This window comes from Lissotriton vulgaris, chromosome 3_1, assembly GCF_964263255.1.
Source record: "Lissotriton vulgaris chromosome 3_1, aLisVul1.2, whole genome shotgun sequence".
Lineage (NCBI taxonomy): Eukaryota > Metazoa > Chordata > Amphibia > Caudata > Salamandridae > Lissotriton > Lissotriton vulgaris.
Window position 1 is genome coordinate 1,890,654,750 of NC_141689.1, and position 27,749 is coordinate 1,890,682,498.

The 27,749-nt window shown below is 46.7% G+C and overlaps 1 protein-coding gene across 1 annotated transcript in view; it reads left to right on the forward strand.

The window, feature by feature from the left end:
- RXFP1 (relaxin family peptide receptor 1) overlaps positions 1-27,749 on the forward strand; it is a 955,071-nt gene that overhangs the window by 257,789 nt on the left and 669,533 nt on the right. The window contains exon 2 of the mRNA XM_086962355.1: positions 7,424-7,573. Coding sequence (XP_086818481.1) covers positions 7,424-7,573 — 150 coding nt within the window. The remainder of the gene's footprint in view (positions 1-7,423; positions 7,574-27,749) is intronic.

Genomic DNA, 27,749 nt, shown 5'->3' on the forward strand with positions numbered 1-27,749 from the left:
CTACGGCGCCAGGAGACACGGCCGAAGAGGCCACATTACTAATCCAGCAATTGCGGCAGTCACGGGATGCCGCGAAGGCGAATCTCCCTCTTGTCTCCCCACAGGTGACACCAGAAGGACCGGCAGCAGGTCTCGAGAAAACGGCGGGAACAACGATCGCACCAGGTAAGCTCGCCTTGCCAGTGGCAGGGGGGGGCTCATTACCCTCCAGGCGGGAGAGGGTGGTTCAACATATACCGTTGGCCACAAAAGAGTTGATCTGGGCAGACAAATATGTCAATATGTTTTCGTTGTTAACAGACCATCGGGAGATGGAGTATGCTAAAACACAGAAAGATTTGTGGCACCCGAGCGTCTGGCGTGCCAAGATGGCAGAGTTCAGGGTTGAAGAGACAATAACAAATTGGGCTAAGGCCTTTGCAATGTTTACTGCGATTATTGGGGAACGTAAGCCCGAGGTATTGCCCGAGCTGTCTTGTTATCAGGCACGTATAATGGATTTTTATGAAACGTATGAGGGGGGTGAATGGAAAGGGTACGACATGAAGTTCCGTAAAGCAAAAGAGTTTGATGCCTCTCTGACATGGGATTGCCTCAACTCCATTTCTTGGCATAAACAGCTCCTGCCTGGGGCGGCAAAAACTTCCGCGGCAGGTGGGAATGGGTCGGGGGTTTCCCGCCAGATGCCCGCGGTGCCCTTTAGAGCAGGCACCGGCGACGATCACCAGCCGAAATCCGGCAGGAATGGTGGAAAGCGGGGCGTCTGTTGGGGCTTCAATAGAGGCAATTGCAACAGGCCGCAAGGTACATGTAGGTTCAAGCACGTGTGTGCGGGTTGTGGGAATCCCTCTCACACGGAGAGTTCATGCAGATCAAAAAATAGCGGGGCGGGAGGTAAAGGAGGATCCAAGCAGGACTGAGGTGGATTGTTGGGTACAATTGCCTACTCCCGTTGATCTCATGGCTATGACTCCTTGGTTAAACAAATACCCGGATTATGTCTCCGCTGGAGTGTTGAGGAAGGGATTCTTATATGGCTTCCGCATCCTGGCGGGGGATTTTCATGGGGAACCTTTTTGCAAAACCAGCTTTCAACATAAAAGAATCCAGGTGTTGTAGAAAGAAAAATCGATAAAGAGGTGAGACTAGGCCGAGTGGCTGGGCCGTTTCGGCTCCCGCCAGTGGCGGATTTCATCTGTTCCCCATTAGGGGTGGTCCCCAAAAAGGACCCGGGGGAGTTTTGGCTGATCCATAATTTGTCTGCTCCAAGGGGCCTCTCAGTAAACGATGCTATTGACCCAGAAGTCTGTTCGGTACGGTACGCATCGTTCGATGATGCCGTCACCATGTTAAATCGCCTGGGCCCCGGAGCGCTGATGGCGAAATCAGATATCGAATCAGAGTTCCGGTTGCTCCCGGTACACCCACAGGATCAGCGTTTGCTAGGTTTTGCGTTCCAAGGACGTTATTACATGGATAAATGCATGCCGATGGGTTGCTCCATTTCTTGTGCCTATTTTGAAAAATTCAGCTGTTTCTTAGAGTGGGCATTCATCGAGGCCACTCGGCATAGGCATGTTATGCATTCCTTAGATGACTTTCTGTTCTTGGGAGCAGCCGGCGACACGTAATGTGCGCAGGCGCTACATGACTTTTGCATCCTTATGAGGGAGTTTGGAGAGCCATTGGCACCCGGTAAGACTGTTGGACCATCTACTTCACTCGAGTTTCTGGGAATTGAGCTCGATTTGGTGGAGGGATGTTTCCGTTTGCCTGTGGGTAAGGTATCTAAATTCAGGGCTTCCCTGGAACTTTGCCTTGGTAAGGCGAAAGTGACCCTGCACCAGTTACAGCAAGCAGTGGGTCCGCTTAACTTCGCCTTGAGAGTGATACCAATGGCCCGCCCCTTTTCACGCTCTATTGCCCAAGCTATGGTTGGTCTCAAATAAGGACACCACCGCACGAGACTGTCTGCAGAGGTTCGCCAGGACATGCGCATTTGGTTGGCATTCCTGGCGGACTTCAACGGTCGAGTGGTGTGGAACAAGCCGCCAGCATCCTCGGACGAGCTGGGTTTGTGGACCGACTCGGCGGGAAGCGTGGGATTTGGCTCCATCTTTGGTAATCGATGGTCGGCGCAAACATGGCCGACGTGGTGGCACACAAGCGGTCTCACAGGTAACATAGGGTTCCTTGAGCTATTCCCTATTTTTGTTGCTCTAACGGCATGGCCGAACGAGTTCCGAGACCGCTCAGTGGTATTTTGGTCCGATAATATGACTGTTGTCGAATGCATTAACCAACAGGAAGCACGCTGCAAATGGATCTTGAGACTGTTGAAGGAAATTGTGCTGCTTTGCATGAGACTAAATGTACAGTTCAGGGCGAAACATGTGCCGGGTGTACTGAATCATGCGGCTGATGCACTCTCTCGTTCACATATGCAGGCGTTCAGGGTTTATCTACCTACAGCGGACCTAGTGGCTGCACCATTCCCCGAAGCACTCTGGCTAATCGGTGCCCCGGATTACAAGACCTCGTGGCAGCAAGCTTAGCCCCCAGGACGAGGAAAGCATACGAAGGAGCGTTTTGCTCCTATTGTGCATTTTTGGGTCCAACAGGGAGTCAGAACTGGGGTCAGGAGGATTCCTTCCTTGGGTTCCTGGTCGCACTGCACAGAGAAGGCCGATCAGCGGCTACAGCCAATAGACACAGGGCGGCCATCTCTTTCATGGCCCAGGTGCATGGCATCAAAGACCCAACAGGTTCCTTTTTGGCGAAAAAAGCCCTTCGCGGCTGGCAGCGCCTCGAGGGTCGCAAGCAAGACGTAAGGCGCCCGATTGGCTTAGAAAGGTTGTCCCAGCTCATGGCAAGACTAGGCACGACATGCTCCTCCCAATTCGAGGCGGTGCTGTTCCGAGCAGCTTTCGCATTAGCGTTCCATGGGGCTATGCACGTGAGCGAACTGGTCGCAAGAAATAAGAAAGATGTGGAGGGTGGCTTGTGCAGGGATCACATCCTAATTAGGGGTGATTCAATGATAGTCACGATAGCTAAGTCCAAAACTGACCAGGGAGCGATTGGGAACAGTGTTGTTGTCCAGCGCGTGCGAGGGTCCCCCACGTGCCCAATAATGTGTATTGAGGAATACTTGGCACTAAGGGCGGATTCATGGGGGGGGAGTTTGCTGAGGCACATCGATGCCACCCCACTGACGAGGTTTCAGTTTCAGAGGGTGCTAGCACTGACAATCGCGGCGGCGGGCATGGACCCGTGCGATTTCGGGACCCACTCATTTAGGATAGGGGCTGCTACTGAGGCTACAGTCAGGGGTCAGAGTTCAGAAGAAGTGAAACAGTTGGGACGATGGTCCTCGAATTGTTTTAAAAGGTATGTGCGATTGCACATGTTGTGAAGTCAAGTTACATGCACTCACGCTTCTTGTCTTCTGTTTGATTTACAGTTTTGCGAGCATGTCATGCGGGGCGGAATTTGCAGTCGACCCAGTACCAGGGGACCAGCGGTCACGGATCACCGTCTGAGGAGAGAATGGTTTGGGTCGTGGGCCACTCATACGTGAGGCGGGCTGGGGACGTATTCAAAGCAGGTGACGCGACTCGCGCAGCTGGGGAGTACGGGTACAGAGTGGCCTTCCATGGAAGGGGCGGGCTCTGTGTTGACCAATTCGAATCGTTTATTGAGGGTCTCTTAGGGCGGCAGAGGTCACCGCCATCTGTAGTCATAGTACACCTGGGGGGCAACGACTTGGTGACTCTGGGTAGACGAGTATTACTCGAGCAAGTGTTGTCGGCCGTTAGCTGTTTGGCAAAAAGAATCCCGGGGTGCACGATTGCCTGGTCCCACATGATTCCCAGGCAGGTGTGGCGGGGGGGCCTTTCAGTGGCAGCACTAAACCATTCGGTGAAGAAGGTTAACAACAAAATTGGGAGATTGTTTCGCTCTGCGCAGTTGCATAGCATTCCTCATGGGTGTATTTGGGGTGAACACATGTATCTGAATGATGGGGTTCACCTGTCCCGGGAGGGGAATGTTTTACTCATAGGAGACTTCATAGCATGGCTAAGGGGTTTGAGGAAGCATGACCTTTAGGAGGAGTTTTTGGGGGGGGGCGGATAGCCGGTCAACTATCTGGCCTGTGGCGGTAAGGTCATGATCGGTGAGCAGTAATTTCAAGGTCCCTAGAGGGGGGCGCCACCCACTATGGATGGGAGCGCCCAGGGGGAGGTGGCCATTGGCCCCTCCCACTGGGAGGCGGCGCCCACTAAGGATGGGTCGCCTAAGGGGAGACGGCCATAGGCCCCTCCCAGGGGAGGAGGCGGCTATCTGCCCCTCCTACGAATTTCCCGGGGCCCGGATATCCGCGACGGCGGATGTGATAGAGAGTGTGGGGGTGGGGGGGGAGTCCATGCTGTCCTTCCTACAGATACCTCACACGGGTGCTCGGACGACCTTTAAGATGGCGTCGAACGGAAAGAGGGGCCCCCAACAAGACAAGGGAAATTACAGTTGGCCATGAGGGTACAGTCCTCTGCGCGGCCGTCACTCACACCGTGAGGGCGAGAGTTTTTGGTAGTAGGGATCTGACACCGGTTAAGACCTTGCCGTTGGCCCTTAATGCTAGGATGTACAATTTTAATGTAGAAAGTATGCATTTGCAGGATGTTAGACTCGGCTAGGATACCTTTGTATTAGAGATTTGTTAAGGTTAGCCAAATAACATGTCTTCATCGAAATGTAATAAATGAAAATTGTACATGATTATGAAACTTTTATTTAATGTTTTAATTTTGTTTCATATTTTAATAAATACGGCCGGGAGGGTGACTCCCTCCCGCCTTCCAAAAGTTCAGAACTGCGTCCGTCTTCCCATCCTTGGGGATTGTGTTGGGAGGGGGTGACGGGCATCCCGGGCATATAAATCATAGCAACACACGTCAAATCGCTTTATTTGGCATTCTAGAATATTTTGGCAAAACAAAGGTTTGGAACAAAAAGATAGTGGAATCAGTAGAATTTGAAGTCAGCTATAGTCAAAAGTTGTAAGAGACTGCTATTGAGGGTATATGTTTTCATGGTTGCTCTGACGGCTTTGAGAAGGAGATGGGGTATTGTAGGCCCAACACTTCTTGGCTAATACAGAGGTGGTTGTGCTTACAGAGGAAGTTACCATGACAGAGTTGGGATGTGGAACACGAGAGTGTAAAAAGCATAGTGATTGTATAAGTCATGGTTGAGGTGGAGATCTGCTTGGTGCATTGTCCATTCAGGTGTTGCTTTGGAGATAATTGTACCCTGCACAGTCCTTCATTTTACATGAGTCTCCTCCACATATGGCAGAACAGGACCAAGATAATCCCGCAACTCTTTCCTATAGTCTGAAGAGGCTCCCAGTGTATGCTTTAGAACACACCATCTCTTAGAAGTGCATCCAAATTTCTGCTTTATCTTTGGCAGCTAGAAGTTCATGGTTGTTCTACTGCTCACCCTCAATTTATAATATGCTGAAAATAGTGGTACCTTCAAAAGAATTAAAATTCTAAGATGCCATCTATAGCCAAATAGAATTTGTATGGGTACTGCCGTGAAATAGAATATTTTAGTTATTTTCACTCGTGGTCAGATGAGGCTTCTGGTGTATACTGTAAAGTGTTTAAACTTTACACTGTTCAAGCAGGCACCTAATTGTGCAATCATATGCCCACACTGTGTATAGATTAAACGTTGTATCTTTGCTTTGTGTGGGAACAGAATTAAATACCTTTTTAGGATCATCAGCAACCAGTGGCAAGACTGGTTTTGCGTGTCTGAGAAAAACTGCATGTGAACATGACTTTTAAGACCCCAAGCTGTTTCGTTTAAATTAAACCCTCCGTAACATTGGCTTTCAACCAATCTAGTTTACATTACTATTAGGAATTGCCTTTGATTGCACATGATTTGGCAGTCCTCAGGTTTACTGACTGTAGCATCATGTTTTCAACAGTGTACCCTGAGTCTACAACTGACCGCATCACTCTTCGGTTCATCTTCGCACAGGGTACAATGATTTTGTTTGCACTAGAATACTCTGGTTTCATGGATGTCCTGCTTACCTTGTAGTTTCATGTTGCCCGAGGGGTTGAAGATATTGTTAAAGGTCAGTGTAGGGATGGTATGCAGCAGTGAAATTTAAAATCCTAGTGGATCTAGCAAGACACCTTAGCCCCTTCAGTTCCTGGTAGGGTCGTATTAACATAATTAGGACAAATGTGTCCCTGCAATACCTGTATCTGTTCTAGTCACTTCAACTCCTTTTCCAATTAATGAACTAACAGGCACATGCATCAAAGGATTTTGCGATCGCAAACTTTGCGATCGCAAAATCTGCTTTTGGAATGCACGAAGGGTGAAGGCCCTCGCAATTTGAGAATTCGCAAATATTTGCGAATTCTCAAATTGCGATTGCATTTAAGGAATCGCATTTTGCAATTCCTTAAATGCAATGCATGAAACTTAAAAAAATTGCGATTTCGCAATTAGGGGGAGCAAATTACCATGAGGTTGAACCTCATGGTAATTTGCGAAAACTTTGAAAAATACACTTTTGTGCATTTTTCAAAGTTTCATGTTGTGCACACACATGCCCTTAGGGCATGTGTGTGCACAACATATGTGCACAGATTGATTTCAGGGGTGCAACAGGGTGTGCTTTGGACACCCCTGTACCCTTGAAATCAAATTCTGAATTTGCGATTCGCTAATTGCTAAGCGCAAATTGATAATGTTGTCCCATTCATTCCTATGGGCCTCTAGGCCCATAGGAATGAATGGGGAGGTATTCCTTAATTGCGACTCGCAATTTGCGAGTCGCAATTAAAGAATATTAAGAAATCGCTATTTTTTCAGCGATTTCTTGATGCACTGCATTTTGTGATTCCTTAATTGTGATTCCTTATTTTTCGCAATTAAGGAATCGCAAAAAGCAATATTGATGCATGTGCCTGTTAGGAACTTCTGACAAGGCATATTGAGATTCTCTCTCTGTCTCTCTCTCTCTCTCTCTCTCTCTCTCTCTCTCTCTCTCTCTCTCTCTCTCTCTCTCTCTGTCTATCTCTGGCTAACTCTACCGTTCTATAACTCTTTCACTCTCTATCTCATTTTCTCTCTTCACTCTACCTCTCATTTTATTTGCAAGTAACTCTTACTGTCTCTATATACTAGCTCTCTTTCCCTTTCTACCACTTTTGCACTCATGCTCTCTCTCACATAAGTAAAAAAAATTCCATTACAACGCCAATATCTCTAACAAAAAAAAATGCGAGACCTATTGCATTGCAAATGCTTGTTTATCTTGTCTCTTTCTATATGTAAGACACAGTGATAGAAAACATTACTATATATATCTTCTCTGTCGTTTCAACAGACTACTGTGATGCTTCCGAAGCCGACGCTACTGATGGCACGTGCCCCCTTGGATATTTCCCATGCGGCAATGTCACAAAATGCTTGCCTCAACTCCTGCATTGCAACGGTGTTGATGACTGTGGGAATCAAGCCGACGAAGACAACTGCGGTAGGTCAGAGCCCTGAACACATATTCCAAGACTACTGAGACATTGAAAGTAGACCACAAGTGGACTCAATGAGTAACACCATATGGTTCTGTGTAGGGTGCAGGTAACGGTCTCTTACCTGTTAAGTCAGGCACTCATACCATCTGAAGGCTTTGAGCCAGTTCCAGAATTAGCCTAATAGCACTGGAAGGGAGAGGGTCAAAGAGCAGCAATGCTTCAAAAGAAAAGATGGGATTTATATCACATGAAGCAAATCTCGATTTGGATGAGGGGGGAAGAGGTGGCAGATATTTGACCATGAGAAAAAATAGTGCAGAAATTTAAGGCTACAATCAAAAAGTGGCAGAGGTAAAGATTTACTGCATTGAAGTTATGGCACAAGTCCTAAAAAAAGAAGTGGGGGAACTAATCAAGTAAGGCAGTTTGCAAATGGCATCATGGCATGTGACATCACAGTGCGTGATATCACAGCTCATGACATCGCAAGTGGCATCACAGGATGTGGCATCACAACCGACTTACCACACAGAAAGTGACATCACAAGATGTAACATCATATCTTAAGACCTCACACTTATGTATAGAAGGTCTATCATAAGTACTTTTGAACACATTATAATATTTAACAAATCAGATTTTGCATCAGGTGTGTGACAAAAAAGTGACAGAACCCCAAACCAAATCTGGGATTCAAACGTATACATTTATTTTTTAAAACCCTGCCACAAAGAAATCGGCAACAAAGACAAACATGGAAGTAAATCGTTTCTGATTAATTGGTTTCAAAGTCTGCATTTTTAAATATCTTATGGGGTTAAGACAACCTTCTATCTTATCTAAGGACACAGGTCTCCTAATCCAGAATCTAGTTTTGTCCGCTCATACACGTTTTTAATTTCAATACAGGTTGGCCCACATTAAATATTTTGTTTGGGGTTCACCCTAGGTTTTTTAATTCTGCACTCACATTTGTTTAGCACATTTTGAGTTAAATCACTGTTACACTCACCACCAACCCGCTCTGCTGTAAATCAGGCGTTGTAGCACGCTGGGGGGGCATTCGGCCACCCCAGCGGGGACCCAATGATGAAGCATGTCACCAACTAGTGGTGAGTGAGGGTCCTTTTAACAAAGAGATAGACTTGCCCTTTCAGTTGAACACTAGGTTGCTACCTCCTGGTTGTTATTATTGGAATTTTCCAATCCTGCAGTTACCTTAACCGGGTAGGAGCTTCTGTAAAGTCTAACACATTTTTATTTTTACTTTTCACTAAGTCACTCCTTAGTTGTTTGAAGTTAAGACAACTGATGCAGAGATTTTGTGTGCCAATTAAACCTCAGGGAATAATAATAATTTTAGATAATTCTGGAGGATGAAGTATTTGCTGAAAAGATCTGTGTTTTGTTTAGTCCCAGTTTTGAATCAAAGTAGCATAGAGGGTTGAGGGGCGCCAGAGGGCGCACGGCAAGATGGCCACACTTATGTGAGGCTCCGCCAGACCAAGCTAAAATCCTTTAATTATCCTATACATCCTGCCTTTGCCACACAATAATTTGATGGCGACGTGTGCCTGACTACATTCGGCACTGACTTGAGCTGTTACTGGAGCCTGAGGCCCTTTGGAGGAGAAATCCGGAGCATGATTTCCCTGTCGCGTACTCCGCCTCGTGGCGTCCGGGGCCATCCTGCGGTTACTGAGGCTGTGAGAGCTGTGAGAGCCTGGCGATAGCGAGGCGACCCTGTGAGGAGCGGAGTCCACACCACGTACAGTCGAGGCACAGCGGATCATGCTGGATTGTAGCCTAAAGAAATCCTGGAGGTGCCCGGCGGCTTGGCGATTCGAGGCTGCGGCACCTGGCTGTAACCGGTGTTGGCGCCCGCCTACGCTGGTAGCGGTGAGTGGGGAGGTGGCCTAGGAAAGGCTGGGGCTGCGGAGGCAGCGCTGGGCCGGACTGGGCCGCTCCGCGCGCTCTGTGGCTGGCTGGGCGGGTTGCGGACCGGGACGGCAGGCGGGTAGAGACAGAGTAATGGTGGCATGTAGACTTGGCTGCACCACAGAAGCCTCGAGGGGCTTTACATCTGATCCTTGACGGAGGTGGGGAGGCAGGCGTACTGCGGAGGAACTTGTCTTGGCACTGTGCTCTGCTCGCTGTTGCTATCCGGCGGTAGAGCACGTGTGGTGCCTACAGAACTACTGCTGTGAAGCCCCAAACCACCACAAACTATAGCTTTCTGCCGCCAAAACAAGTGTTTGCACGGGGTGTTCACTGTTTGCTATCCGCCATTTGCACTCCTTTTCCAACTACGCCACCGCTGCATAGACCGAGGCTCTACAAGGCCGGAGGCAACATGGGCAGGCCAGAAAGGAACCAGCCGAAACTGACGTTTGACACGAGGAGGACTACGTTGTCGTCCTCACAGCCTCCTCCAGACACAGAAACGGTTGGAGCATCGGGGGGGACGCCGAATTTAGAGACCACGCTCCTAGCCATGCAGAGAACATTGCAATCCATTGAAGGCACGATGGAGGCGGTAAACCTTAGACTTGATCATATGGCCACGCAATTTGATAGGCAAAACGAGAGAATGGGCGAGGTGGAACAGAGAGTCTCGGCCACGGAGGATGGCCTCGCCACAGTAACTACTAAAGTGTTCAACATGGAGCGGGTGCTGGCAGTTATCCAGGCTAAAAATGAGGAGTTGGAAGGGCGGTCCCGACGCAATAACATCCGCGTCACGGGACTGCCGGAATCCACGAATGTTGGGAAAATGGAAGACTTTATGGAACACTTGTTTATTGACCTATTTGGGGCTGAGCGACTGTCTCGTGTATTCATAGTTGAACGAGCACATCGCTCTTTGGCAAAGCGGCCCCCACCTGGTACACCTCCCCGCCCCGTCATTGCCCACATACTCAATTATAAGGACAGAGATATGATTCTGCGTCTTGCACGAGGGAAGGGCACCATAGAATATCAAGGCAGCAAACTGGAGTTTTTTCCCGATTTCACAATGGCAGTGCAAACGGCGCGAAAATAATTCAATGTGGTGAAACAACTTCTCAGAGCGGAAGACATACCGTATGCCATGCTATACCCAGCTCGACTGCGGATCAGGGCCCCATCAGATAATAAGATATTCACATCACCAAAGGCGGCTATGGTGTATGCTAAAAAGCAGAAGAAACGAAAACGGGACTCCACTGTGGCGCAAGAAGGGGATGAAGGGCCCCATGACGAGGCTGCCTAGGTCTTTGGAATTACTTGGGTTTTTCAAGCTTCCTTGCTCATATGAACTGGGGAGATATGGCGGGTCACTGGGACACCCCCATTGCTGGTAAAGACCATTATCTGACTTATATAATGATGGGATGAGATACAGTGAAATTTGAAAGCCTTCAACTATAAGAATGACCGTTATATTCATATTCGCAGGGCTTCTGTACTGCTTGAGTTTACATTGTTTGGGGTGAACAGTTTGATCCCTAACAACTAACTTACATGGAAAGGATGGGGGTGTGGAAGTGACACGCACTTTTAAGTGAATATCTGCTAGTAACTACTGTTTCACCATTGTACAGTTATGTTGGTACGGAGACACTGTGACACTATATGAGTATATGCTTGTTCCGAACTCTTCGTTCATCTATGCAGGGACGCTGTGGCTCCTCACTACGTTACAGCCCTCAATAGGGGTCAAACAATGCAGTTAATGGGTTGATGGCTTTGGGGAGCTGTACAGCTCTCGATCGCGATCCCGGACATTTCAAACCGCTAAATGATTTATGCATTATTTACGCTGATAGTTGCTGGGGCACACAGATGTAGCCAGGGTGTTATCTTTGTGCACCGGGGTGAGGCTCCGGGAGGGGCAGCAACTCTTGGTTGCTTACATGCTCAGGTCACCGCATGTTTATATGCAGGTCTATATGCTGGGAGGCATAGTGTCGCTTATTAACGGCTATCTGATGAGAAGTCCCTAGATTTACGGGGCTAAGAACTGCTGCAATATAGGGACATGGACCTATGGTGGTAAGGATGGGCAGTTCATATAAAACGGCTTGGTCACCTCCCGTTTGTTACCACTTACGGGAGTTGAACGCCTCCAGGGCCCCACATATGGCAGTACCCCACAATTTGTTTGGTGCTGGGTTGGGAGTTGGGAGTTCGGGAGGCTGGGAATGGCTTTGGCAGGTTGGGGGAGCTGAAGTGGGAGGTGGGGCGTCAGGGGGGTTTCAGAGAATCCAAGTCTGGGTCGATGTTATTGATGGTCCGAGTAGGGCATCGGGAGGGATGGAGGATGGGAGAAGGGCAAGTTGGCTGAAATACTATCTGAACTCTAAGGTGAAAACGGCACTTACTTGCTTGATTTGTTACTCTAGGATTACCAACTGGTACTGGGAGGTGGGCACAGCAGTTATGATTAAGATCTTGAATGATGCAGAGCCAAATGGATAGGGGGGGCAGGATTAATTGGGGCACATGGAATGTGAGGGGATTGAACAAACCACAAAAGACGAGACAGGTTTTGGCGTATTTGAACAGGCACGGTGTACAAGTGGTCTTCCTTCAGGAGACACACCTTAGGGGACGGGCGGCAGAAACGGTTGCTAAACAATGGGCGGGTACTAGGCTGGCATCCAATTATTCCTCGTATGCTCGGGAGGTCATGATATTGATTAAGAAAAATCTGCCATTTGTTCCGATACATGAAGAAATTGACAAAGAGGGTAGATATATTATATTGCATGGCAAGCTGTGTGGTACACTGCTCACAATGGTCAATATATATGGTTCAAATGTTGATGATCCTGAGTTTTATGTCACCTTATGGAACAAAGTATATTCTCTACCACCCTCTGCAATTGTGTGTGGGGGGGATTTGAATGTGGCGTTAGACAATACACTGGATAGGAAGGATGATCGTCCCTACACAGCTAGGAAGGCAGCTACTGCGGTGCGAGATGGTTTCAACGGACTTGGATTGGTGGATGTGTGGAGACTTGGACACCCTGGAGTGCGTAAGGGTACTTGTTACACATCGGCACATGATACTTGGTCGCGCTTGGATTATTGGTTGGTGACCAGGGATGTCAGCGGATGGGTGGTGAAAGTGTCCCATCTCCCTCGTACACTATCTGATCATGCCCCTGTGCTGATGGAGATATTGCTTCCATCTCATACACCTGCACCCTTCCCATGGCATGTGCCACCTGGTATGTTATCGGACCTGGTACTCCGAGAGGCGCTTAGGACGGTCATTGCGGACTTCTTTGTTAGGAATGTTGGCTCTGTAAATGATATGGGAACTGTATGGGAGGCCTTTAAAGTGACTGTGAGGGGAGCACGTATTGGTATGCAGTCTAGTGTGCTGAAATCACTGAGGGATTCCATGGCCAAGTTAGAGCGCAAACTCTTATCCCTAGAACGACAACATGAGCTGCACCCGGCTGAATCTCTTTTGGCTGACATACGACTGAAGGTTTCTGAATGTAATGATCTGCCAGAACAAGAGGTGATGTTTCTGTCCAAACGCACTAAGGCAAGGTATTATGGTGAGGGAGGGCGTCCAGGACGTGGATTGGCAGAAAAAATCAAGGAACCATGGGCTAGGCACTGTGCGGTGCAAGAAATCATGGACGGTTATGTCAATGTGGAGAGTGCGGATGGTGTCTTAGATTGTTTTGTACGATATTATGAACAAATGTATGCGCATAGGGAGACGGCTGGGGAGGAGGAAACAGAGAAATACCTGGAGGATGTGGCATTGGTCTGGCTAACGAAAGGTCAGCAAGAATTTTTAATGCATCACATCACAGAGGAGGAGTTCCGGGAAGCTATCGCGGCTCTGCCTAATGGTAAAGTGGAAGGTACTGATGGACTACCATCAGAATTTTATAAAGAGTACGTCGACCTATTACTGCCACATTTGGCAATGGTTCTTGAAGAGGCCTTCGAGCAGGGACAGTTGCCTGCCACGATGAGGGAGACTCTACTGGTAGCTTTACTGAAGCCAGGCAAACCACGAAAACCACGAAACAATGTGAGTCGTATAGACCACTATCCCTGATAAATGCGGACGTTAAAATCAATGCCAAGGTGTTGGCAACGCGACTGCGCTTGATATTGCCCGTTATGGTGCTACCAGACCAATCTGGTTTCTTCCCCTCTCGCTCTACAACCCACAATTTGAGGACTCTGTTCGCAGTGTTGCACCTCCTTAAGCCAGACCTCACTCAGTGGCTGTGCTATTGGATGCTGCTAAAGCATTCGATTCCGTTGCCTGGCGATATATGATAACAGTGCTACATCACATGGGAGTGCCCTTCTTCTTCACATCCTTAATCACCCCGCTCTATACAAACCCAATTGCACGGGTGAGGGTGAACGGTCACGTGTCGGCACCATTTACTGTGCAGAGGGGGACTAGGCAAGACTGCCCCCTTTCACCCTTACTGTTTGCCATCATATTGGAACCCCTAGCCAGTATATTGAGACAGAGACATGCTCACACGGCGTTACGATTCCCTCTTAGGTCCCTGGCGGTATCCATGTATGCTGACGACATGGTTCTGTATGTAAGGGAGCCTGCCCAAAATCTGGAAGGAGTCCTACGAGAGTTTATTCGATTTGACCACTTTTCTGGCCTCTCCATTAATTTGGACAAATCCATACTCTTTCCTCTCACAGATATCACACAATCGTTCGCATTGGAATTTCCCCTAGCCTGGACCACAGAACCTGTTCGATACCTGGGGATCTGGGTACACAGAGACTCCAAAGAGATGATTCGAGCTAACTACGGAGTGGCTATATCAAAATTGGAAGATCAGGTGACCCGATGGATACAACTGCCACTCTCGTTTGCTGACCGGGTCTCCTTGACTAAAATGGTAGTCCTGCCTAAATTTTTGTACTACTTCGTTAATATACCTATTGCTCTTACATCTCATTTTTTACACAGCTTCAGTCGTTGTTACTCACGTTGGCCTGGGGAAGGAAGAAACCGCGTGTGAAATGGGACACACTGATGAAGCCATATGAATTGGGTGGTTTTGCCGTCCCAGATATGAAATTGTACTATCTGTGTGCGCAGGCTCATTTCGCTACTTATTGGCTCTCGGCACCGCCATACACTCCGCATGTGGCACTCGAGGCCAGCGCGGTATTGCCACTACTCCTAAAAGCGATGATAGTAAACTCATATTCGGTGTACGAGAAAGGCGAAGTGGACACGGTACAATGCACTTCTAAGGCGTGGGGGGGAATTGGGCAAACGCTCGAACAGACTACCACTATACGCGCCCAAAATGCCGCTGTTATATCATGCGGCTATCTCGGTTTCGAGTGAAGTGGGAGCATTGCAATTGCTGCAGGGTGCCGGGGTACGCACTTTGGGAGATATTTTTCTGAATACTCGGTTTCTCCCACTGCCGGATCTCTTGGAGCAGGTGCCGAATTCAACCATGGCCACCTTTATCTATTTTAGATTGCGTGCCGCGATACGAACCTTATATCCTTCTTTCCCAGCGGAACCACCTGTGTTAAGCGCCTTGCAGATAATATATACGACAACTGATAGGGTGAAATTGATCTCACGATTGTACCGCGCATCGCAGGAGGATGAGGGAGGTGGGGATGAAGCTGCAAAGGCAAGATGGGATGCGTGTTTGACTGACCCCTTAACTGATGATGAATGGTATGAGTGCTGTTCTATGACCGGTAAATTTGCAGATAATGGGAATTTTCGACTCATTCATTATAAAGTTTTGCAACAATGGTATTATACACCAGCACAATTGGCCAGGTACGGTCTTCGTGAATCATCTGTTTGTGTGCGATGTGGCATGGATGGCGCCGATTTTTTCCAGCTGGCGCGGGGATGCGCACGAGTATCTGCCTTCTGGATGGGTGTGACTGAAGCGTTATCCGAAATGACAGCAATAGAGATTGCTAAAGACCCGCGTCTATGCCTATTGGGCATGGCCTCTGAAGTGCCAGCCGGAATGAGAAAGTTGGTGGTATTGGCGCTGCAGATTGCTAAACGCAAGGTGGCTTCTTGCTGGGGTGGGAGATGGGCACCTGATGTCAAACTCTGGTTGCAAGACATGGCGTATTGCCATGATCAGCTGACGTGTTATTATGAGGAACTACGTGTCGCCTCGCGCCCACGTGACATTTGGGGCACTTACACTGCATACATGCTGTCTAAACTTGATGATGACTGATGTGCGACTTAATGCGAGCGTGCAGCGCTTGAGTGGATTATTACGACTGTCACGCTATGGATTGAATCCGTTGTCGAATTGTGATGGTGATTTTGATATCCTCTGTCCCTTTAGGGAATAGTTAATAGATAATTTTCATCTGGGGCCACTTGACCTAACCCTCTTGATTTTGTGCTGCGTTTTCTTCAATTGCATGTGCCTTGTGTGTGTGGGCATGAATGGACCACTGGCCACACTGCTGCCGTGATGAATGCGAAGTCCTGATTACCTTCACTATCTTCCGATATTTTGCACTTTTGAACGCTGACCTTATGCGGATTCCGGGGTCGTTGGGGTGGGGGGTGTTAACATGTTCAACTGTTAATAATGTATACCAAAAATAAGACTGCTTGTAACTATATATTGAAAATGCAAGACTTCAGATTGATTTATTGCCTGGTTATAATGACATGCTTCTGATTATTGCTGCTGTGCTTATACATGCTTACTGAGGCATGGATCTCGATTACATTTGCGGCCGGCCCCAAGAGCTGTGTTCTTGCATTGAGATACAATAAAGGTCTTAAAAAAAAAAAAAGTAGCATAGAGGGTTAAAATGTCTCCTGCAAATCATGTTATGTAATATGCATATGACAGATATTTATTTTATATTATTAGGTAAGTGTGTCACTGATTTTAACACAAAGATTCTTTTGTTAATTTCAGCTCATAAATTGTAATCCTTCTAATGTAGCACAGTGAGCTATGAAGGACATGTGGTTCGTACACCTTGGAAAATCACTGATTAAGATAGCACACCCTACACATTGATTTACACACATATGATGTATTGTCAATATGTACTTCTGATGTAAAGTGCACTGACACCCTACAGTGGGATGAGTTGCATTATAAAAGAAATAAAACAAAATAGTGTTATTTACATTGTTCTTTGTGTAACTACTGGGACAGACCAACACATCTGACATTGCTATAGTGCATGCATATCTCTTATATGAAGGGAATGAACAAAGTCAAAACCATGCCTCCCTTGAGTACCTGTGAAGTGATAAGCTGCTTGCCTTTGTTTTCTCAACCATTGCATTTAGGTGTGAGGGACCCAATAGCTCCCAGATAGGACACTCCAACAAAAGGAGGCCTAATGGCCCCCTTAACTTTGACCTTTGTTCGGGGCCCAGCTGGGATCGGACAAGCCCCTTCGGAACGAAAGTAGACAATGTGCAGGCGCTGGTGAATGTGTCCCGGTGTCTGAAAATAGCACTGGGACAAGCTTAGCATATTTTTGTGGGGACCAACCTCTTGGCAGGATAGACAGCATCCACCCTGTGAAAAGAGTGGGTAGATGCCATCTACCAACATATACCCTCAACTTGCCCACTGACTGAAGTGTTTTTGCAAAACCTAAACAGATCCTAATTCTAGTCGGAGATTACTGTGAGCTGCCCGTGGAACAGCCTGGGGCTAGGAGTCCTGGCAGGCCGAAATAAATTCTAGTGAAGACCACCGGCACAAATTAATGTCCGGGCTTGAGTGGTGTTGAATGTCATTAATCATGGATAGTTACTCTAATGAGACTGCAGGCAGGATTTCCTCACAATATTTCTTCACGGATAAGTTGAATTAGTTTATGCTCCTTACTTTTTCTAATTATTTAAAGCTGCATAAGATCCCTGTGTGACCTCTCAGGATCATTGAACTTTGACCAAAACAAATGAGGACATGCATGATATGTGGATAGGGATATAAATAGCTTTTGCGTGAATTGTGAATTATTTGATATCACTATTAGACATTTTTCTGAATTAATGCATATTCTTCTTCTTCTTTAGTTAACCCCTTCGATGCTCATGACGGAACGGTTCCGTCATGGCATCGGTTGAGCTGTGCTCATGATGGAACCGTTCCGTCATGACCACACCCATTTCCATTAGGGGTCAGCACCGGGCGGTAAATCGTACCGCACCAATGTGGTTAAAATAACGTATGTATTGCCAAACATTTCAGTGATTGTCAGATGTGTGGGGAAAAGGTAAGATGTAACTATCAAGGCAGCGGGTTTGGTAAAATAGGTTGATCTTCTGGTCCCCTGCACAAATAACAAGTGCTTTGTCTATTAAAAATAAAAAAGGAAATCTAGACTAGGGAAACGCCCTACAGACTAGCATTCCCATTAGCCATATGACCCAGCTAAGGGCAGGCCTAAATAATGCATAACAATTAGGGGGAGCTTTCCTAAGATTTTGCGCCGTTCTTGTGTAACAAAAGTGACACAAATCAGCGTAAAATCTTTTTTCCAGATTTCCTTTCCAGTGCTAAACTTGTTTAGCACTTGAAATAACGGGAAAGTAATGCAAAGCAGCGCATAGCACTGCTTTGCATTACTTAGCACCAAGGGGGTGTATTATGGGTGGACCTTGCAACCACCCATAATTTCTCCAGCTAAATCCAATTTACTAAACAACGTAAAAAGGGTTTAGCGTGAGAAAACTGCGCTCATTTAAAGTAGGCGCAAGGAAGGAATAATGCTTTCATTTCTCTTTGCATGTATGCTGCACTGTACAGCACACATACAAAGTGGGAAAAGGCTTCAAGTTAATCTAAGCATAGTATTTTTTTACTGGAAGGGTTCCCTTCCAGTATAAAGCCCATGCTAGACTCAGTTCAGTTCAGTTCAAAGAACTTTATTCGGTTAAAAACAAGTAACCATAAAAGTAACAGACATAAAAACAGATAGGTATGGCTGTGCAGACTTAGTCTCACATAGAGTAAGGAGGTGGGAATGTACTGAATGTTTCAGAGTTCCAGCTCTCCTCCTCTTATCCTCAAGATGGTCCAGGCAGAGGGTTTTCAGTGTACTCCTTGAGATGCTATCCATTGAAGATGGATCCGAATAATAAGAATAGCACCCAATCTCAGTCAGGAAACACTTTACGTATCCCAGCCATTCTGCTCTATCCACATGATCCAGGCTGAGGGTATCCTGTAATAGAGCCCGATTCATAACGCATTCATTTGTGGTCCATACCCTATGCCACAAAAGGATAGGTTGAATTTTAATAATGTCTGTTATGTAGGGTTGAGCAAGTTCAGCGTGACAGTTAAATGTGGCAACACACTGTGGAACTGCAAGGACTTCCCTCATAAATTTGTTTTCCACCACCTGGATTGGATCAACATTTGCGTACCCCCACAAACCTGAGCCATACATAGCCACGGATAAGCATGTTGCTTTATATATAGTTAACATTTCTTTTATCGGCTTCCTGCCCAATTTTCTAACAAAATTCTTTAGGGCCATGATCGTTTTCATAAATAGAAGAGTTCTGGCCTTAATTGTGCTTGTCCAAGAACCTGACTCATGGAATAAAATGCCCAAATAGGAAAAAGTTGGCGTGTTGTCTAATGGAACATTATTTAAAAACATCCGTTTCATCGGTTTACCTGATTTTGGACCACAGTTCATTGTGAAAGTTTTACTACAATTTACTAGTAGGTCTAGATTCAGCATAAAGTTCTCAAAACTTACCACTAGTTTTTGCAAAGCCTGAGGAGTATGTGCCATAAGCACGGCATTATCCGCATACATGAGCGCAGGGATTGCCCTCCTCCCCACCCTGGGCATATCTCTGCACTCCTGCAGCAGGTGATGCTCAAGCCCATTAATGTAGAGGAGGAAAAGAAAAGGTGCTAAAACACAACCTTGACGCACTCCACGGCCCACACTGAATTGTCTGGAGCATTCGCCCCCCCCTACCGTAGCGAACAGAAGCTGTGGTTCCACTATAAAGTTCCCTCAGGAAACAGATGATGGTGTTGTCCACTCCCAAACTTTTCATTATTGCCCACAATTTGGTGTGTGACACGCAGTCGAACGCTGATGAAAGGTCCACAAAGGTAAAATACAACTGTTCCAACTTTATCCTTATATATTTGTGTTGCAATAACATTAAATTTAGGCCTTGCTCGATTGTGCCAATCCCTTTTTGGAAACCAAATTGCAAGTCGCTCATGACTTCATTTTCCTCCGCCCAGCTTTGGAGTCTTGCCAACACTATTCGTCCCAGGATTTTTATTGAAGAATCGAGAAGGGAGATTGGCCTGTAACAGGCACAGCTGTTTCTATCCCCCTTCTTATAAATTGGGACGATGACAGAGGAAAACCAGGAATCTTTCAAGCCCCTCGATAAAGCCGCATTAAAAAGTTGTACCAACATTGGGCCCCAGATTTCAGTGTTTACTTTAAATAGGTCCGCAGGGATCCCGTCAGGCCCAGCTGCCTTGCCTCCTTTGGTAGCTCTCAGGGCAAGCAATACCTCATCAAGTGTTACAACCAAATTAGGGCCTGGTTGTAAGTCCAGGCTAATATGAGGGCCTCCGCTACGGATATCATCCTGTGCCTTGTAGAGATTGGAAAAATGATCCACCCAATTATCCTCGTTTATTGCGATCTCAATTCGCGCCGTATGGGTTTCGTAGGGGAAAGGGGTGTTAATTACTTTCCAAAATGCGGCAGAATTTTTAGTTTTTGAAGCCTCGCAGAGTGAATCTATTGCCTCCTTATTTAGCACAGTTTTCCTTACTTTGAGGGCCTGGTTATATGCGGACCTGCATGCTCTTATTTCACCTGTGTCCCTGGGGCTTCTGTGTACTGCATGTTTTAAATTTTTCAGCGCCCTGGTGCTTGCGTTGTCGAACCAACTCTTGGACCCCTTACCTCTACGTTTTGCCTCCACCCTTAAGCTACTTTTTATGTTTGTAGCTATTATACTAAAGTGCTCAATTATTTGATCATTACTAGAATTATCTCCCAAACAGGTCATTATCATCCATTATCAGTTTCGCAAACTTCAATTGGATTACAATGGATTACTTTGGAGTACCTGGTTGAAATATGGTTTATTTTCGCAGTGCAGCAGTAAGGGGCACAAGAGTTGCCCCTCAGTTCTAATCTTGATGAATGCTGTTTGTTGGGGCGACCACAGCGCTGTTATGCACGCACATTTGGCAGTCAAAGCAAACACAGATTAATTGATGAAGGGAAGGAGTGCACTCAATACCTCCACACTTACTTTTAGAAAGTTGGCATTTCTTGTCCCAACCATTTGCGCCTTCTGCCAATGTCCTGGGTCACATGACTGGGAATGGTTCTACTGTTAGGATTTGTGTATTGCTTCCAGACAATAACATAAAGGGGGCTTAGGTGTGGGCAGGATGGGCCATCCTGGCAGAAGACTGGGTGAGGTTCTCCCATCCCCCACTTACACTTTAAAGGGCTTTGCCTCCTACACACACACACAAAGGAACCTGACACCAAGCCTGCCCTGCTTTTTGTCACCCCCAAACAGTTCGGAGCCTTGACAGGGGAAGGGGAAGAGCTTTCCAGAACCAGATGCGGGGTTATCAAAGGGTGTCCCCCAAAAAAAGACAGGCACCAGGTATAAATATTGGACCTCTAGAGCCACTCATCAGAACACTCCTGGAACTGAAGAAGTTACAGAAGAAGGATTGCCCTGCTGACAGAAGACCGCTCTACTGCTTGATGGACTGCTTTGCTGTCTGAGAAGGAAGACTGGAACTGCTTGCCTTTATCCCAGGCTAAGCAGAGTGGCAGTTGTCTGAACTCCTGTGTGCACTATAGGCACACAAAACATTTCAAAAGCCTGCAACTACCCCGCTGACCTGCTGCAACTAGAACTGCCGGAGCCCCGCTGGCCTCTGCTGTAGTAAGTTCCTGGTCCCCAAGAGGTGCCCCCTCAGGTCCCGGACCCTTAGCTGCCATCAGAGTGTACTCCTCCTCCAGAAAATGTGAAAATCCTGAAGTTTGGACTCCTTGCGACAGCGAACGGACCAGTTTGTGGCAATAGTCTTCTGCATGTGATGACTGTCAATGAGAGGCTCTGGTGAGACCTGCTATTTGCATTGGCAGCATCAGCCAGCAATGGCCGGTCAAATGCACTCAAAAGACAGCTAGTGGCACTTACTGCTTTTAGACACTATCAGCCTGATTCATAAAGCTTTTTTGCGCTCGCAAAGGGCCGGATTCTGAGAATCCGGCCCTTTGCGAGAGCGATTTTTGCATTTGGGATTCAGCATCCCAAATGCAAAAATCGCTAATTGCGATGTCGCAAATGTGCGAGGAATGACATTTAAGGAATCTCTATTAGAGATTCCTTAAATGCAATTCAACATCAAATTTAAATTAGCGAATTCGCAATTACTTGCCGCTATTTACCGAGAGGTCAGACCTCTCGGTAAATAGCAAAAACATAGAAAAATGCTTTTAAAAGCATTTTTCTAAGTTGCATGTTGCACACACACATGTCCTTTGGACATGTGTGTGCGCAACACCTGTTCAAATGTGCATTTTAGGGGTGCTACAGGGTGTCCTTTGGACACCCCTGGCACCCTTAAAATCGCTATCTGATTTGCGAGTAGCAAATTGCTACTCGCAAATAAGGGATACTCCCCATTCATTCCTATGGGCCTTTAGGCCCATAGGAATGAATGGGGAGAAATTCCTTTTTTTGCGAGTAGCAAATTGCTACTCGCAAATAGAGAACATGTAGGATTCGCTATTGATTTAGCAATTCCTACATGAATGCCGTTTTGCGTGTCCTCAATAGCGAGTCGCTATGATTCGCTATTAGGGCCACGCAAAACGGCCCGTACATGAATCAGGCTGTATTTCCACTAAAAATCTTTAAATTCCCTATCTCCAGTTCTACTGATTGGATTTTTGTCATTCTGGTATAATTTTATTTATTAAAATTTACTCTAGGTGTCTTAATTACTTTAGGATTTTTCTTATGTTGTGTTTTCAAATTATTCCTGTTTGTGTGCTGCATATATACTTTATAAATTGCCTCCAAGTTAAGACTGACTGCTTTGTGTAAAGCTACTAGAGAGTTAAGCACAGGTTAACTTAGTGTATTTTGTGGGTGATCCTGACAAAGATTGTGGTTGTTGACCGAGTGTGGCTTCCACCCCCCCTTCACTTATAACCCAATTTCTTATACAATCACAATTTGGAATGAACAGCCATTTTATGCCCCTTTCAAATTGTGATTTGCCATGGGTCGTAAATGCAATTTAATGAGTCAGAAAAGCAAGTCTAACTCATAAAATGTTCTTTTTACATCGTCAAAAGACATTTTAGGGTCACAAACCCAGTGATTTTGTGAATTGTAGGGTTTGCAATTGCAAAATCCTTTCATCCATCTGGCCTCAGATGCTTTCTCAAGCTGACATACATTTTTCCCAAGGTCATACATGGAGGATCAGCAAGCTACTTATCCAAATTATGTGTACTTTCTGTTGCTTCCTGACCATTCGAAGCACTAACTCTCTACCTCGAAACTCCTTCCTTTAGAAAATGATGCATGCTAAACCAGTCCTTTTCAGGGAGCACTCCAAAAGTCTGGAACTCCATCCTACCTTCCTTAATAACAAACCCTGTTTATGGCACCTTCAAGAAAGAACTCAAATTACTGTTCTTCACAAGACACTTCTTTTATGGAAAGGATTCTTTCTGCTTGATAACCCCAACTTTTTAGACTGATTCTGTTGGTTTTTCAAGTCTGAGAGTGCACCGAGGCCTGCTAATGAGACCTCAGTGCATGTGTATTACCCTTAAATGTGTTTGTTTGATTAGTCTATACCCAACTGGCATAAGTTAACTTACTTTAAGGCCCCTAGTATTTGGTAGATGGGGTATCCAGGGCTTGTAAGTTTTGGTGTCCCTAAGGGCTGCACTTATTGAGCCACCATGAGTATGACAAAGTGAAGCATGTCTTATAGGTTGTAATTGCAGACTGGTAAAATAGATTGAAACAGTTTTGCCATTTAAACTAATGACAGAGCCCAAACCTCCCTTTTTCATATATTTCAGTCGTCACTAAGGTAGGCACTATCGAGTCCTAAGGCAGGGTGCTGTATATTAAAAAGTAGGGCATTGTTTTCATATGTCCAAACAGTACAAACCACAACTATCATTTTTAATGTGGAAAGGCTAAAATAGCCCCATTGGTAAGTACAGTTTATAACTCAGCTGTGCTAACTCCTGAATGGCAATACTAAAGTTGGTACTTCAAGGTATCAAAAGAGTTGATACATTAAACCTAACTAGATGTCAAAGTCGAATTTAATGTAACCTTTGAGTAAAAGGGAACTTTAGAAATCTGCCACTGTGTTGCCCAAATTTTCCCGTGACATTTTGCAGATGCTGGCAACAAGACAGCCTGCTGCCTTCCTAGGTAAAAATGTGAACAAATTCCAAGAAACTATACATAAGAGGCCTACCAACTGAAGATACTTTACCTCTCCCTGACAGAAAGCCACATAGGGTGTGAGCCCAAAAGGCGAGCTTCAAAGAGAAAGCGGCCTTTGAAGGACAAATGGTGGACACACACGAGAGGGGCTGCTCGCTTGTTCTGGTAGACAGGTTGGTCTCTGCAACAAAGAGGAGAAAACAATTGCCAAACTGACTTTCATGTAGGTGTGTAGACCTGAAGTAGCCAAACCTCTAGGGCATGCTACCAAGCTACACATACCAAGAGAGGGGTCCTGCCATCTTGGAAGTTGGCAGAATGGTGCACTCTGGGAAAGCTAAATGCCATACATTGCAGAAAGTCATCATCAAGTGAGAGGAGACCTTCTAGTCTGTTGGCTAGTAGTAAATGCATAACCAAGGGCAAGTTGTGGGCATAAAAGTGACACCTCTGGCACAAAGACCTCTGATCACATCTGCAATGGAGAGAGGACTGAGGAATAACTGCCCCCTTGTTCTCTTCCCTGCTGTTCCCTGGATCTGACAAAATAAGGGCTGAACCAAAGGCTGGACTGCACCTGCTGCTCCCGGGTTAGCGAATAGAGAACTGTGCCTGTGGCGCCTGGCTCGAGAAAAAGTCATCCACGAGCCCCAGACAAAAGAGGTGAACTCCACGAGTCAGGTGGCTGATTTTCTGTTCCAGCAACAGGGCCCCAAAAGCTGAACAAGCCATCTTGGCTGAAATATTAGCCACAACTGCTTGTTCACTGCTACCTGCAAAACCGCATCCTGGGAGACTGAACCCTGACACTAACAAACTGCACCCACGTCTGCTGGGCACAGGAGAGTTATCTCTTGTGCAGTTTGGTTTCCCAAGATGGGCACTAGCTGCAGTAAAAGGGCAGCATTGTAAACAGGGACCAGTAGACCAGTGGCAACTTGTTTTTGGCTGGACTTTGCCTGAATTTCGAGGGACACTGACCTTAGTGGCCGAAGTCAATGGGAATTGGCCCATAGAACCTGGAACCAGACTGGAGACTGCTTCGACTGAAAATTAACTGTCCTGCAAAGTCTTAAGGGCCCCATTCACTTGCTTCCTGACAGATTTGGTCTCCCAAAGTGGGCTGGAGCACCTGAACACTACTCTTAAAAAAGTTTTGAAATGTTTCCGAATCAATCAAACAGCATTTGTAAAGCGCAGCACTGTGTCTTCATCGAAGAGAAGGTCCTGAGCCTCTTTCTGAAGCCTGCCAGTGAGGGGGCTGTACAGGGCTGAAGCGGAAGGTCCTTCCATGTCTTGGCAGTAATGTAGAAGAAAGAGCGGCCACCACTGCGGCTGCATTGGATGTGGGGGTGCGAGGGCAAGTAAAAGGAGCGCAAGTGTCTAGAGGGTTACCCTCTAGTAACTGATACCCATGGTAGTTGACAATACCTGTTTACATTTCGAGTGAAAAGTTGTGATTTACGATTTGTTTAAACATCTCCTGAACCCTCCGGTGGATTTTGCTCATTTTGGTGTCAATAAATTCTTAAAAGTAAGGTCTATTTTTTATAAATTGATGTCGGAATTTTTTTGTGTCACATTTGTTTCTTATTCAATTGTTTTAGTGCTTCTAAATGCTTTGCACTAGTTCCTTTGATAAAGCCTAACTGCTCAAAGCCACAGCCACCCAGAGTTGAGATAAGGTTTTGCAAATGAGCATGAAGGAACTCAAGACAGGGTTTGAGATTATTAAATGGTGAGGTTGCACAACCGCACCGTATGATAAACCTCATTTCCTCACACAGATTTAATCAATTTCCTCAAAAGACACAACAAGATTTAACCTCCACGAGAGATCTTGCTGCACATGAAAAGTAGCATTGGTTTTGTAGGACCTCAGACACAAATAATTTGGTATGAGTAATCTTCTACGTGCCCTTCCTCTAATTTCCAAATCCTCGGATATGTTATTGGGGCCCACCCGTGACAGACCGGGGAGAGATTAAAAAGGAAATAGCCTTTCTACCCTTGACACCATGGCCTTGCCAGAATGAGGGACACTAATCATAGCACTCCCTCACCTGGCCCAAAAGTAGAGGGAGTTAATTTACTCCCTCCCTGGCACTGCCCTGTGGGATAGGGAAGGATGAATTCTATCCATGTTTCCCAGTAAGGGTGGGATGACAATTCCAGCTCACTTTTCCCAAGATGGAGGAGAGAGAATGTGTCCCCTTTCCTCCAATACTGCTGAAGTGCAGGGGTAATGCAGCTTAAGCCACACTCAGCTTACTCAAGGGTGAGGGGAAATGTGTCATCTCCCTTGAGAATTCTGTAGTGGACTATGCTTAACCGACCCCTCCTCTTGTACAAGTTGAGAGAAAAGATTTGCTCTCTCGTCTTATCACTGTCTAAGTCGCAAACATAAGGGCTGCGTGGAGACCCAGAGGCACAAAGAGCAGATGCTGGTGAGATGAAGGACACACAAAGAGGCTGCAAGGAGCAGAAGAGCATGAGCAGAAGATTTAGGAGGCATGAAAGGGCAGCGTGCAGGGATTGTAGAGGCACAGGGAAGCAGTGACTCCTCTGCTATGGCAGAGGAATGTCGGCCTCCCTGCCAGCAGCTGCAAAACCTTGAAAAATATAACGATAATAAACCATGTTTATTATCATTTTATTTTTCTCATACAGTGGATCTTGAGAGTGGAGCCAGGGGATGACAGGCACCTGAGTGGGAGTAGTGGGTACAGTCATCTGTGTGCTTGATGTTTTTGTCCAGCCATGTCAGGCTGACCAAACCGCCATGCGCTCTGAAGCTGACTCCAACCCGAGCTGTGTTGCCGGGTTGAAGATAGCAGGCACTGGCTCCCAGTCTCCCTGGGAGTGCAAATCAAGCGTGCTCAGGCTAATCGTGACGCCGCTCTCATGGTGTGAAAGCAGCATTAGGATTGGCCACGGGGCTGTCTGGGAACTTGTGCCTAGAGTGGAGCCAGAAGAGTGGCGATGCAGCGGGATTCTGGTACTTCTTTTTTGTTTTGTCCCCCCTTCCCCTGCCCTACCCCTTTGCCCCAACAGGAGCCGGGACTGGCACAAGGTAGTGGTTGTATGGAGCTGCAGGTGTGATGCAGGCTGCCACACAGATGGGCTGGAAGGGGAGGGGTACACAGAAAGGAAGCATGGGAGGGTCTGGGTGGCAAGCAGGGACTCTAACCGATGGGAGAATACATAGGGGTTACACAGATGGCCAGCAGAGGGCAGGGAAGCACATAGGGGCTTCATTGGGGACAGGGACACACCTAGGAGCCCTAACGGGTGTAAGCAGAGACAGCAGCTGCAAGCTAATAGGGAGCACACAGAAGGGCTGAAGGGAGTTAAGGTATACATTTAGTTGCTACGGGGGCTAAGCAGCACACAGAGGAGAATCATGTGGTCAGCTGCACATAGAAGGGACGCAGGGAGCGCTGATGACAAACATGGGGGTCGTAGAGATGAGGAAGGATTGCACAGAATGACTGCTGATGGGGTGATTAGAGCATAGAATGATTGTAGGTGTGAAGGGGCACGCAGAAGGGGTGGACCAGGGCAGGACAGAGGGACTTTACAAGGGCTGCAGCGTTGTGAGGGTGGCACGTGGAGGCTAAATGGCTTATGACTGCCAGACATACATAGAATGGCATAGAAGTGCACATAAGTATACACAA